The sequence below is a fragment of the Festucalex cinctus genome, chromosome 17 (genome assembly GCF_051991245.1).
Source record: "Festucalex cinctus isolate MCC-2025b chromosome 17, RoL_Fcin_1.0, whole genome shotgun sequence".
Taxonomy (NCBI): domain Eukaryota; kingdom Metazoa; phylum Chordata; class Actinopteri; order Syngnathiformes; family Syngnathidae; genus Festucalex; species Festucalex cinctus.
The window spans coordinates 17,885,514-17,899,610 of NC_135427.1; the positions used below are offsets into that span (position 1 = coordinate 17,885,514).

Consider the following 14,097-nt stretch of genomic DNA (forward strand, 5'->3'; position numbering starts at 1 on the left):
CCCGCTCGCACCTTTTCCCTAACGAGCACACCTGTCGTCCTAACCTAGTGTGAAAGGTCGCAGAGGCGTCCGTTCGCGCGGCTTGCGTCACGCCCCGCGACGGCCTTCGCTCTCGTCAACAACATTTGTCATGGCGGCTTCTGAACCAGACACGCCTCCTTTTTCCATTTCACTGCGCTGACGTTTTTTTCCCTACCTGTCGTCTGTCTGTCTGTGTGTCTGTCTGTCAGGAGCATCCGCTGCCTGAGGAACATCATCCACTGGAACCTGATCAGCGCCTTCATCCTGAGGAACGCCACCTGGTTTGTGGTGCAGCTCACCATGAGCCCGCAGGTGCACGAGAGCAACGTGGTGAGGACACGCCCACACAAAAAATAAAAAAAAATAAAAAATCATATCGCCGCCATCTGCATCTTCGTCAGCATCTTCTCAATGAAAATTCAGCTGCAATTGCTGGAAAATTCTTTTGTCCCGTTTCACGTCCAATCAACAATCAATAAAAAAACGACTTCATTTGGAGTGAAGACATTTTTCATCACAATTGAAAGTGATCATTTTCAAAACAAACCATTTGACCTTTGATGACATCATGAATGACATCATTATCATTTAACCCTATAAAGCCAAATATGTGTCAAATAAAAGACATTTCCAGCCCTGTATTTCATGAGTATAATATATTTTTTTCTCCTATTAAAACCCTAATGTATATGATCTGACACATGCATTGCAAGGATAATCCATTAGAGGGCAGTATCATCCAGCTGATGGCTTTTCCAGCAACCTTGCAAGAGAGACATCTACACTTATTAAAGGGATACTTCACTTATTTAGCCCATTATAGCAATAAAAAGTTAATATTTTGTATATAATTAATTTGATACTTTCATTATTTTTCACGTATAATTAGTACCTTTAAAAACACATTTTGCAACTTGCTGTTGACTGAAAATGACATCACAAGGGCTCGGGTAACCAATCACAGCTCAGCTTGTGAATGTCACATGGCCAAACCTAGAAACTGAGCTGTGATTGGTTACCTGATCCCTTGTGATGTAATTTTCAGCCGACTGCAAGTTGCAAAATGTATTTTTAAAGGTATTAATTGTACATGAAAAATACTGAAAATATCAAATTTATTATAGGCAAAATATTAATGTTTGACTGCCAAAAATGGCTAAATAAGTAAAGTATCCCTTTAATAATAGGGAATATTCTTTCTGATTTTTGGTCAATAATAATAATAATAATAATAATAATAATAATAATAATAATAATGTTTGAAATGTCTGTCTATTATTATATTTTTGACAGTTATCAAGGTACAAATTTAAAGCATTGTGACCAGATGTATCAAATATGACACAGCTCAAAAGTCATTTGTGAAAGTTGATTTTCCAAAAAACAAAAACAAAAAAATGTGTTTGTTTTTTAGGACCAATAAATACTCTATTTACAAATAATTCTCATTTTTTTCTCATATATTTCAGGCTTATTGAATTGAAGCTTTGCTTTGGTTTTGAGAAGCCAAACATGAGTGTGAAAATGTTGCCGGTGTTTTATTTTGAAGGTGTGGTGCCGCCTGGTGACGGCTTGCTTTAACTATTTCCACTCGACCAACTTCTTCTGGATGTTTGGCGAAGGATGCTACCTGCACACGGCCATCGTGCTCACCTACTCCACCGACAAGCTGCGCAAGTGGATGTTCATCTGCATCGGATGGTGTACGCGCTCGCGCACGCATTTGTGATGTGCAAATTTTGGTATCGACCCGATACCAAGTAAATACAGGGCCAGTATCGCCCATTTCGATACTTTTTTGCAAATTACAGTATATAATTTTTTTTAATGAATGTAGCTGTATCATTGAATTGGTTATTGACAGTCAAATGTCAACCTTCAAGTGTTTTTGTTGTTTCTTTCTTTTTTTTTTTTTAAGGATCAAATTAGGACAGTTTAATGATAAATAGAAAATACTTTATCAATGTTTTCCCTCTCCAGAAACATTCCTACCATGACAAAATCATTTTTTTCTTAATCGTTTTTTTCTTAAACGTTCTTAATCAGTGGACAAAGTGATCATAGGAAAAGAAATGTAAAAAAATGTAAACAAAAATACTTTACTCTTCAGAAAGTACAAAAAGTCAAAACTCTGCCTTCATCACTTCTTTTTCAACCTCAATAAACAAAGATGATCACGCAACAACAAACCATGAAACAACATACCAAAAATATTTTTAATATAATATAATATAATAATATAATAATAATATAATATGTAAAAATATTTTCCAAGTACAATGCTGTATGTGTTTCATGCAACCTACTACAAAGATGCTAAGATGCTAAGTCATGTGATGGCACACAATTGAAACTGTGACATGTCTGTTTGACCAAACCACAGCAGTGCACAAAAGAGCCAAATTTAAACTCAACCACTAGATACGTATTTTACTGACAGTATCGAACCGATATCAATACGGTATATCGGTATAGATCATATCGATTGGCAGTGTACGCGTTGACCCGCCCGGGTTGGAAGAGGCCCCACTGGTCGCTGCTCTTACTCACTTCACTAGTTTTGCACTATACAGTTTGTAAATATACACATAGGGCACACAACATGTTTCTTAAGGGGGGGGGGAGGGTAGGAAAAAAAAAGGTAAATACCGATATCAGTATTATTGATAGTGGTCTGGATAATACCGATATCGGTATTACCAATACTGTCATCGATAGTAGCGGTATAGTTATTATCGATACCGGAATAGTTAGTATCGATGTTACGGTACAGGCATCGACCTGGAATTTATAATATCGATATCTGTTTTAACGATACCGGTATCGATGATACCGGTATTTGGATGGATCCGCCCACCTCTAGCTGCCATTGCTGGCGCTTAGCTTAGCGTAGCATGTAGCATGTTTGTCTTTGTGAAAATGTAAGCAAAAAATGTGAAATTTTCTGAAGGCTTTTCACGAGCGCACGTCATAAGATTGAAGGCCCCCGAAAGAAGGAAGATTTTATTCCAAGGAGGGAGCACAACAACGCAAAAAATAATTAAAAAAAAAAAAAAAACGTCGACCAGAAAAACATTAGAAAGGATGGTGTATGGGCGGAGCCAAATGGGAGCTGAGTGAAAAGTAGCAAAAATGGTGATGAGAAATGTGTCCAAATAGAAACGAGGGCAAAAGAGTTGGGAATATTCCATCAACTGGCTCGCTAGCGCTTGACAAGTGGACTGATGACAAAAAAACAACAAAAAGAAAATGGCAGGATCTGGATGGTGTGGTCAATGTGGACTGTAAGCAATTTGTTTTCAGTGTGCTGACGTTTGTGTGTTTTGTTTTGTTTTTGTGCGTGTGCGCAGGCATCCCCTTCCCCATCATCGTGGCCTGGGCCATCGGAAAACTTTACTACGACAACGAGAAGTCAGTTTGCCCTTCAAATCATCTTTCTTTTTTTTTTCACACACTAACAAACACATTTCATTCATCCTGCGAGCTAAAGGGAAAGTGTTAGCAATTTGCCCCGCCCACTTGTCTTTCCTTCCGCTGTGTGTGGCGGGTCAGCTCATTCCTGATCCGTGTCAAGTTTTTCCAGGAACATCACAGCTAACAGATGTGCGCATATAACTGACCCCCCCCCCCCCCCCCCGACCCCCCCCCCCCCCCCCGACCCCCCCCCCCCCCCCCCCCCCCCCCCCCCCCCCCCACACACACACACACCCCACCCCAGCCTGCTCCTCCATCTCAGCACTCCTCGTGACTCTGCTCCACTCCCCTCCCCTCCTCTCCCCTCAGGCCCCCCCAAGCAGGCTATCCATGGAGCGAGCATTTGCACATAGCGTTAGCACGCTAGCACGCGGGAGCGAGCGAGTGGGCGGCGGCTGGCGGTCCGCTCCCACTAGGGAATTCCTCCATGACACTGCTGAGATGATGTCATGGCGACGCTTTTCCCCCTCCCCCAATCCGGACTCCACATCATCACTTCCTTCCCGCAACAACTTCCAACTTGATTGGATTCGACTCGAGTCATAGTGACTTGGCTCAAGTAGACTGTTGTTGTTTTGACTTGAGATGTTTTTTTTGTATTTTTTTAATTGTCTTTTTTTTTTTTCACTTGAGTTTTTTTACTTAACTTTTTTTTTTTTTACTTTACTCGTTTTTTTACATGATTCGTTTTTTACTCGAGTCTTTTTTTTATTTTAGTGGTTTTTTTAGTTGACTTGATTTTTTTTTACTTGAGCCGTTTTTTTACTTGACTCGTTTTTTTACTTGACTCTTATTTTTTCACTTGTCGTTTCTTTTTAACTTGAGTCATTTTTTTACTTGATTCATTTTTTTTCACTTGAGTCGTTTATTTTAACTTGAGTCTTTTTTTTTTTTACTTGCTTCATTTTTTACTTGAGTCTTTTTTTGTTGAGTCGTTTTTTTGTACTTGACTCGTTTTTTTTTACTTGAGACTTTTTTTTACTTGAGTCGGGTTTTTTTTTTTTACTTGGCTCATTTTTTTACTTGTCGTTTTTTTAACTTGAGTCGTTTTTTTATGTGATTCATTTTTTTACTTGATTCGTTATTTTTTTTTTACTTGCTTCATTTTTTTTTTACTTCAGTCTTTTTTTTTAGTTGAGTCGTTTTTTTGTTGTTGTTTTTTTTACTTGACTTTTTTTTGTTTTACTTGAGTCTTTTTTTTTAACTTGACTTGTTTTTTTGACTTGAGTCATTTGTGACTTGACTCGACGCTTTTGCTGACTTTGCCGTTTTTCCAAGTTGTTTGCTTTGTGTTAGCTTCCACTCGGCAGATCGCTCGCAGATGTCACTCCCTAGGCCACGCCCCTTCAAGGCATACACGCAACACCCGCATTTCATTGAAGCAGTTTGTTTGTTTTCCTTGGCCAGCGTATGTTTTGCAATAGGACGTTCGGTTGCCACGGTGACGCGTGTGTCTGGTGCCGGTCGGCAGGTGCTGGTTCGGGAAGCGAGCGGGCGTCTACACCGACTACATCTACCAGGGTCCCATGATTCTGGTTCTGGTGGTCCGTTGCTTTTTATGACATCATCACTTGGTTGTTTTTCTCTTCGTGATGACATGACTGACTCCATGTTTTCAGATCAACTTCATCTTCCTGTTCAACATCGTCAGGATCCTGATGACCAAGCTGCGGGCGTCCACCACCTCGGAGACCATTCAGTACAGGTAGGAAGGGGGCGGGGCCAGCTAGCAGCAGCGAGTGCTCACGTTTGTCACCGGCAGGAAAGCGGTGAAGGCCACGCTGGTGCTGCTCCCCCTGCTGGGAATCACCTACATGCTCTTCTTCGTCAACCCCGGCGAGGACGAGATCTCGCAGCTGGTCTTCATCTACTTCAACTCCTTCCTGGAATCCTTCCAGGTACACAAACGGCGGCACGTTGCCGTCCGCCGCCCCGCTGACGTTTTGCTGTCCGTCCCACGCAGGGCTTCTTTGTGTCCGTCTTTTACTGCTTCCTCAACAGCGAGGTAAGTTAGGCCCCGCCTCCTTTGCCAGCTTTATGACCACATGTTACCATGGCGACCAGACGCCACGCGGTTGTCGCTGACTTTGCAAACGCGTCACAGGAAGTGCGCACGCGCACACACACACACACACACACACACACATAGGCGAGGCGGAATGCGTGTCGCCAAGCTGCGTCGCCATGACAACGGCCACGACGACTGCCGTCCGCTTCAGGAAGACGCTTGATTGATAATCGATTGCGACACGCGAGGAGTACGATATGCATTTTTTTTAGGCCGATACTGATTATAGGTAGAAAAAAAAATACAGATTACTATTATTGATTGATTGTCGATTATTTAAAAATATAGATCATGAATAAAATAGAGCCCTTCCCCAATTCATTTTCAATGTGTGCCACTTACACACAAACTTTCGCAATTAAGATTCTCTTTGAATGACAAGTCCATATTAAAAAAAAATTCATGAAGTAGACAAGGTTATTGTATGTGTCAATAATAAAACCATTCTTACTTGTTTACAACTGCTGTAAAGAGTTAACCTTTTCTGTTATGTATTTTGATCTCGTAAAATCCTTGAATTTTGAGAAAAGAAAGTCTCTGAATTCTTGAAATATTAACTTCAAATATTATACAACTTGAGAAGACAATGACAAAATAAAAACAATAAAATGAAAAAGGAAAAGAATAAACTAAAATAATAGCAAGTGAAAAAAACAGTCAGAAGAAATAGTGACTGTTCCTGTGTGTTTTGGCTTCTTGGTGGCAGTGTGGTGCCATGCATCCATTGGGCTACACACTTAAAGTGAGTACAGACGAAAGTTGCGATTGAATTCTATTCAAATAATTTGTTTGTCACACATTGGGAAGAATTTGTGCCTTTGTGTCGTGTTATCTCATCTGTGGGTATGTGTTCCCACAACATTCGTGTATGGATATTCCTTATTTGAAGCAAAAACACTCCCAAAGTCGATGCATTTGCTAACTTCCTGTTAGCAATAGGTCAGCAATGTTTTAATGAAAAATTAAGCATGTTTTGTTGATAAATATACAGTGGATGTCATTCTTAACGTTGTGTAAAAAGTTTACAGTTAATGCCAACTGCAGTGTCATTAAACAGCTTAAAGGATGCTTAGGGACAAAAAAAATAACCAAAATAACATGCGCTACACACTTGCTAGTTGCTAATGCTACGCAAGAAAAATGGTGCATTCGGGGTACTTCTACAGCGGCGGAAACTTCAGTTCTCTTCAATAACGTTTCAAGGGGGAAATAATCAGCCAACTGGCCGATTGTTTTGGCCAATGTTTGAAGGCTAATAATTGGCCAATTATAATCAGCAACCGATTAATCGGGCGGGCCTCCAGGAGGACCATTTTCAATTGCCGTCTCCCTTATGTGGCATGTGGTTGCCATGGTGACCGTCTCTGCCTGCCAACACACCACAGGGTGCACGTTGATGCTGGCAAAAATGAAAAAAGGTGTCACCTGTCCGTCGCGTGTGTGTGTGCATGCGTGTGGTCCAGGTGCGCTCGGCCGCCAGGAAACGCTTCCACCGCTGGCAGGAGCAGCATTCCATCCGGGCACGGATGACGCAGGCCGTGTCCATCCCCACGTCGCCCTCACGGGTCAGCTTCCACAGCATCAAGCAGTCTACGTCGCTGTGACAAGACGCCGAGCCAACCAACCAGCGAGCGAGCGATGTGCCGCCTTCCGCAAACGCAAGACGGGCAGAGAACGCGTACGTAGCGCACCTTGCCATCCGTCCATCATCTCGCCAGCGGGACTGGCGGCGACAGGCGCCTCCGTCGGCTCCTTCCGCTTCACCTTCGCCGTCTTTCCGGAAACCTTGCACACATTCCGTACTTTTTGTTACAAGGCCCGTCCCCCCTTTGACGCGCACGCTGGACAAAACGAGAAGCAAATGCTAACGTGAAGCTATGTGTTAGCATGTAAGCTCCTGAGTTGGCGCCAAGGCCCTGGAGCTAAGCTAGCAAATGCTAACGCTAGGCTACGTGCTAGCATATAAGCTCCTGAGTTGGCGCCAAGGCCCCAGAGCTAAGCTACCAAATGGTAACGCTAATTTAAGTGTTAGCATATAAGCTCCTGAGTTGACGCCAAGGCCCCGGAACTAAGCTAGCAAATTTGTTAAGCTACATGTTAGCATGTAAGCTCCTGAGTTGGCGCCAAGGCCCTGGAGCTAAGCTAGCTAATGCTAACGCTAAGCTACGTGTTAGCATGTAAGCTCCTGAGTTGACGCCAAGTCCCCGGAGCTAAGGTAGCAAGTGCTAAGCTAAGCGTTAGCATGTAAGCTCCTGAGAGTTGGCGCCAAGGCCCCGGAGCTAAACTAGCAAATTTTAATGCTGAGCTATATGTTAGCATGTAAGCTCCTGAGTTGGCGCCAAGGCCCCGGAGCTAAGCTAGCAAATGAGCTATGTGTTAGCATGTAAGCTCCTTTTAGCGAGATCCAAAACAGATAGCAAACATTCAGCGGAGCTAATGCGAAGCTACATATTAGCACGTCACACTCAGTGGTCACACTGCTTTCCTGCAAACTGCTGTGTGGAAACAGAAGCCTGTACAAGCCTGGCGCTGCGTCCAAAACAGAAAGCTAATGCTAAACTAAGTTAGAAAACACCAAATGCTAAAAGGTACACATTAGCACATACCACTCATCTACAAGCAGGTGTGTGTGGAAACTGGAGCAATTCCCGTGTTTAAAGTGCAAAGCTAATGCTAAGCAAGCAAATGCTAAGCTAGGTGTGTGGTGGTTTCGACAGACAAAATGAACAGTGGTGAAGGCGAAGGAGTTTATTTCTACTTTGTTAGCAGCCTTTTACTTGGAAGTCGCTCGTCTTGTGACCAATGGAGGATGTTCCCTTCCAAAAAAATAAATAAAAAAAGAACGAATGGAGGATGTTCCACATGTCAAATCACATATTTATCAGAAAAGTGACAACTCCTGTGCTGTATTCTATCCTTGTAACTAACATACATGTTGGCGATTTCCGTCTCTTTGTTTTCACATCCATTTTGTTGTTGTTGTTGTTTGGCGGTGGGCCAATGGGAAGCCTCCTTGTAAATAATTGCTTATTCAAAAAATCCCCTTCTTCACATTCCCAACTCACCGGCTACTTATAGAAAGCCGTTTGACATCATTTCCTTGACAATCCATTGACAATCTCTTGATTATTGTTCCCATTGACAAATCAGATTGAAAAAATAAGCCAATTTCACGTTTCGAGGCTGCACTTGCAACAATTTGTGCAATTTCAAGTTGAACTGAATCGATCCGATTATCAAAAAGGTTGTCCATTCATCAATTTGTGTTTGCGCCTCAAATTTCTACCCAAAATGACGGAAAAACAAAATGTGCCATACTTTGCTGCCCTCCTGCTGATTTTGTTCCCGTGCGTGATGTCATCAACAGGCGTCGGTCACGTGACGTGAAAGACGCGTCGTCTCGTGTATTTATTGTTATTTAACTTGAGATCTTTTTTTGAGGGGGGGTGGCGTGCAAAAACATGCGCGACATGAAAACATGCAAGCCGTTCATGTCTTCGAGCGTTTGCGTATTTTCCCGCTGCCCAATAAAAGTGTGTTTAAAGTCCACTTGAAACATGAAGCACTTTGTTTTATTTATGGAAGCAACACAATGCACTTCCTGTCACGCACGCACATGCATGGTGATAGCGACGTCCGTTTGTCTCCGGGGCCCCCTGGGAGCAGCGGCCACATTTGGAGCATCTTGTCATCCTTTTAAGCTGTCACGGGTGTTGGGTGGGGGGTAGCACTGGAGTGTAATCAAGTGTGTGCAGAGGGGTGATGAGGGGTCTCATTCCAAAATTGTAGGGGGGGCTTGTTGCCTTCCTGCAGGGGCCGCTGGGGATCGACAAGAGCCACGCCCCCTTTTTTTCAGGTCAGAACGATTTCGCTGCTGCAGGCCCTTTAAAAGCGCAACAATAGCGATGAAGACGATGTTTTCTGCCAGCGGCGTTTGCTCGCCGGCACTTCAAATTGCATCGTCATGTGTCGCCGCCATCATCTGGGGCATCCCTCGAGGGCCGCAGCCCTACAGGTTTTCGAGGCCTCCCATTTTCAACCCAGCTGATTCATATTTAAGCTCATTAGCAAGCTCTGCAGGAGCCTGATAATTATCCTGAGCCTTGAATCAGGTGCGTTGGAGTGGAGAAGCCTAGAAAACATGCAGTGCTCTGGCCCTCGAGGACCGGATCTCGACACATGTATTCTGGGACATCTCACCAGCAATATTGGACTCAGAACCAAGGTTATTTGCGTTCACTAAAACTAACGAAAAAAATAAAATTCAAAAACAATTTCGTTAACAAAGCAAAATAAAAACGAAACTGCATTTTATGTTTACAAAACTAACTAAATTAACTATAATTATAAGAAAAATTCCCTTCATTTTCGTCTTTGGTATTTAATTTCATGCATGAGCCTTTGGGGATGATTTGAAATGTGATTTCATTTGATAATAACCGCCGGAATAAGGACGTGTGGAAGTGTGTCACACAGAAGTGAGGTCATCCAGCAGCAGCCAATAGAAAAGCACCTTCTGATGACGTCAATCACACGCTGTTTTTTTTTTTAAATATGGGGTATATGCCACGGAAGAGGCGGGACGTGATTTTGCACATGAGTTTGGTTCCGGTCCGGGTTTCAAACGCGCAACCGAGGCCCACAAAGTCGGAAGCACAAGTATTTTGACGCAACCCACACGTCTCAAACCAAACCGGAACCAAACTAATGTGCAAAAACAGTCCCGCCTCTTCCGTGGCATATACCCCATAGTGCACAAGTAATACACTTTAAAAAACAAACATACTGTAACTAAAACTACGCATCTTGCGGCGGGCTCGGTGTTACTTTCCATTCTTGTGCACTAGCGCCATCTAGTGGCACCTTATTATCCCGACTGCTGCGTGACGACTCGAACTGCACAAAATCACATTTTCCCATGTATTTTGTTCTGATTGTACATTGTGAAATGATGAATATGGAACACGTTTATTATTTGATTGTCTTCAATTTGTGTCGTGTTAACAAACTTCACTGCCTGGCTGTATTCAAATTCAACATTTTAGGTGAAACGTCGCCTCTCCCTAGTTTCTGATGAACATCTTACTTTCTAAAGTGCACTACTATCGGTTGATCTTCTTTTCCAATTTGCATTGTGCAAAAGATCGGATGAAGATGCGGTGCTGGTGTTGGGCGAGAAGGAGCTGCTGCATTTCCTGGAACGACATTCATATCGTCACATTTCCCAGGTGAACGATTTGCATCTCAGCTGCTCAGTAGCAAGTTTTTGGTTTGCTCGGAAAACAACGCGACGTCATGGAGGAGGGATGCAAGTTCCCCGGTGAAGCCAGGCTTGCTTCGGTTCTGTGTTGTCTTCGTTCTGACACGTAACAAAAGAAACAGGCCCAAAAAAACAAAACAAATGGGAACTTGTCTTTTTGAACAGTAAATTGACAAATAAAAGCTCCAAACGAGACGAATGTAGCTGGCTCATTCATATACAGCGCATTCGTAATTCTTCTTACGATACGTTCACATCGGCCGCCATCTACACATTTTTACAGAAAACATTTGGCGTTTTGTTTTTAATTCTTTGCTGTTTATTAAGTTCGCTGCTAACAACTTTCGTCCGTATTTCCGCTGTACGGCAGATTTGAACAGATTGACAGCCGCGTGAGCCAATGGGAAGCGCTGAAATGTTGTCAGTGACCAATAGGAGCTCAGAGGGGTTGTTAGGCGCTCGTAAACGCTTAGTAACAAGACAAGCAGGTAAGTAACAATTTTTGCTTGCTTATTTGCTGGAAATGGACAAACGCGACACTTGTCACGACTCAAGAGCGATTTGCGCTCCAGTTTAACTGTCCGGACGGAGCAAGATCCACATTTTTTTAGCTCACTTTTCATTATGTAGAAAGTCGCCGAGGCTTTAGCTTTAGCTTAGCCTGCTGTCGCTCGGGCTTCGTGATTAGCATTAGCCTCAGCTGCTAAACTCTTCAACACAAATCCAACTTGACCTCCCAAAAATCGTGCGCGTCAGCCTGAAAAAAAACAAACAAACAAAAAAAGTCCCGATTGTAACTTGTCACCACTCAACGTTGACATGAAGGATCGCGGCCAACTTTTTTTTTTTTTTTTTTTTATTGGGTTAGCGATTACCAGCATGATTACTAGTGTGAGTACGGATGGTTTGCAGGAGGGAGGGTCTGGGTTCGAGTCTGGGTAGATGCACTCGTGTGTGGCGTTAATGTGCCTTGACATTGGCTGGCGAATTTAACTTTAACAAATTGAAATCAAAAGCCAAACATGGCAAACATTAAGCAAACAATCATCATCGCAGCACACAACAATCTCACAATAACAATAAAGGGAAAACAAAAGGGGAAAAAAATGCCAGTGATCTTAAACTAAGAAATATTGAAACACCAAAATGAGAACACAAAATTAAGGTCTTGACAGTCTTCTTATTTTTGGAAGTAGAGATGGGCTGTAAATATGCATCTATCTCTTTCAGGGCAGTATGTTAAAACAGCTGTCCAGTTATTGATTGCACATAATTTTTTTATACAGTATATATATTTAACCAGGTTATTAAAAAACTCTTTTTTTTTTTTTTTAAGAGTTACCTGACCAAGACAGTTAGCAGTAAAAGAACACAAAGTTACAGACATACAGTACAGTGAGACAAATGTACAAAGTACAACATTTTGGATTAAATGATCAAATTGTTGAAGCCAATTAACATTGCGTTCCTGTCCTTCAGGTGCCACGCGGTTGTCCTCTTGTGAAGACGTCACCAACGACCACCAGGCGACGAGCATGGACATGAAGGTACTGCCATTCTTTTTTGTTGTCTGTTTTTGGCGAACGGGGGCCTCCGTGACCCCCGTCGCTCGCCACGCACGGCCCTTCCTGACCATTGGCCACTGCACAGCTGGAATAATCTTTTTGCGAAAAGGGTTTGGACTTCCTGTTGAATTACGATGATTTGCTCAATTTGAAGTTAAACACGCACTTGAAAACGATTCATTGATTGTCAAAGTAGTTATCCATTCGTTAGTTGCTGATTCAAATAATTAATTGCTGCACTTCAAAAATGTTTTGAAAAATGTCCTGACGTATACAGTGTTCCCTCATTTATCACGGGTTCATCTTTCGCGGTCTCACTTTTTAGCGGATTTTTTACAGGGTGTTTTTTGGTTTGTTTATTTTTTGGGTCTTTGCGCAGCTGTCGTATCTCTCGAACCCGACGTCCGACCGGGGACGTACGGGCATCTGCGGTTTTGTCTCGACAAGACCTTTCCAACATACTTTTAATAGAAAAAAATGACTGTAAATGGGAAAAAAAACAAAAAGCAAATGAATGAAAACCCTTCATAATAAACTAAAAATCATATCAAAATGAAAAAAATATATATAAATGAAAAAAATATATATACCGTGCTGAATAAGTAAATTAAAAAATACGGAAAAAAGAATGTAAATAAAAAAGAACATATATGATGAATGAAAAAGCATTTATAAAAAAGTAAAAATCATGCCAAAACGAAAAGAAAAAACATCAACAAAAAATATATATAATTAACAGGATTTTATTTTTTTTAATTTGAATTACCGTGGTTAGTTTTTGGAACGTAACACCCACAATCAATGAGGGGAACACTGTATAAGGTAATTGATAACTTGGCGACCCTGAAGTACTTAATTAACCTCTCTATCTAAGAAAAATATAAAGATGGGGGAAAAAAAAACATTCTGGCTGGTAAAAGCTTGTCTACCATTAAGTATTGCTTGAGCCATTTTGAATTGATCACCTGACACAAAAAGAAGAAAACAAAGTTTCCCTTCTTGTTCATTTGCATGTCGTGCTTGTACTGAAAATACAAAAACAAACAAACAAACAAGCAGATGCTTTCAAAACAATGTGTTCCCATAATATTGTAAACTGATAAGACAAAAAAAATGCTACATTAGCAAATAATAATTGAAAAAGTACACTATACGAAGATGTTGAATGTAATTTTCACCGCCAATTGTTCTAATGGGGAATATCTTGCTTCACCCAACGCTTGCTCATATTCCCTCTTTGAAGTCAATCAAGCCATCATCCACATCTCAACCATGGATGACTTATTCCCTCGCTCAATTACGTCAGGTTATCTGGAGAGAAACAAAACCACAGCTGTTAATCACTGGAGGGAGGCAAAGTCAAAAGCTTCCAGAAAAAGAAAGACTCCATTAAAGTTACTTCCAATGTCCTCAAGTGGAGTAATACCACCAAAAGTTTTGTTTTTGTTAGAAAGAAAATGGAGAAAAAGCTTTCCAAAAGGACTCGAAAATATAAAGAGAAAAATAAAATACAACTGCTTTTGTGGAAAGAAATATAAAAGCTTTAAAAAAACAAAAACCTAAACACTCAAAATGTATAGAGAAAGTGTCGTTAGAAACCTTTATGCCGTTCATTGTTGTTGTTTTGGTGCGTCCGCCCCCTGGCGGCGAGCCGAGGAACTGACGGGGGCCGCCTTGCCGCCTCCTGGCCCAGCGCCGTGTGCGCACGC

At 41.9% G+C, this 14,097-nt stretch overlaps 2 protein-coding genes across 5 annotated transcripts in view; both read left to right on the top strand.

The window, feature by feature from the left end:
• The window catches only part of crhr1 (corticotropin releasing hormone receptor 1), a 36,213-nt gene extending 28,900 nt beyond the window's left edge, over positions 1–7,313 (top strand). For all 3 annotated transcript variants that reach the window (XM_077501807.1, XM_077501806.1, XM_077501808.1), the window contains exons 7-14: positions 231–351; positions 1,571–1,724; positions 3,372–3,432; positions 4,967–5,039; positions 5,115–5,200; positions 5,258–5,393; positions 5,459–5,500; positions 7,027–7,313. In XM_077501807.1, coding sequence (XP_077357933.1) covers positions 231–351; positions 1,571–1,724; positions 3,372–3,432; positions 4,967–5,039; positions 5,115–5,200; positions 5,258–5,393; positions 5,459–5,500; positions 7,027–7,167 — 814 coding nt within the window. In that variant the 3' untranslated portion in view covers positions 7,168–7,313. The remainder of the gene's footprint in view (positions 1–230; positions 352–1,570; positions 1,725–3,371; positions 3,433–4,966; positions 5,040–5,114; positions 5,201–5,257; positions 5,394–5,458; positions 5,501–7,026) is intronic.
• Positions 7,314–11,276: 3,963 nt separating this feature from the next.
• LOC144004582 (KAT8 regulatory NSL complex subunit 1-like) overlaps positions 11,277–14,097 on the top strand; it is a 26,531-nt gene continuing 23,710 nt past the window's right edge. Inside the window, exons 1-2 of one of the 2 annotated variants that reach the window (XM_077501882.1) lie at positions 11,277–11,311; positions 12,303–12,370. The gene's annotated coding sequence lies outside the window, so the exon portion shown is untranslated. Of the gene's footprint in view, positions 11,312–12,302; positions 12,371–14,085 lie in introns of those variants that run through there. The other variant, XM_077501881.1, reaches the window with a different exon arrangement.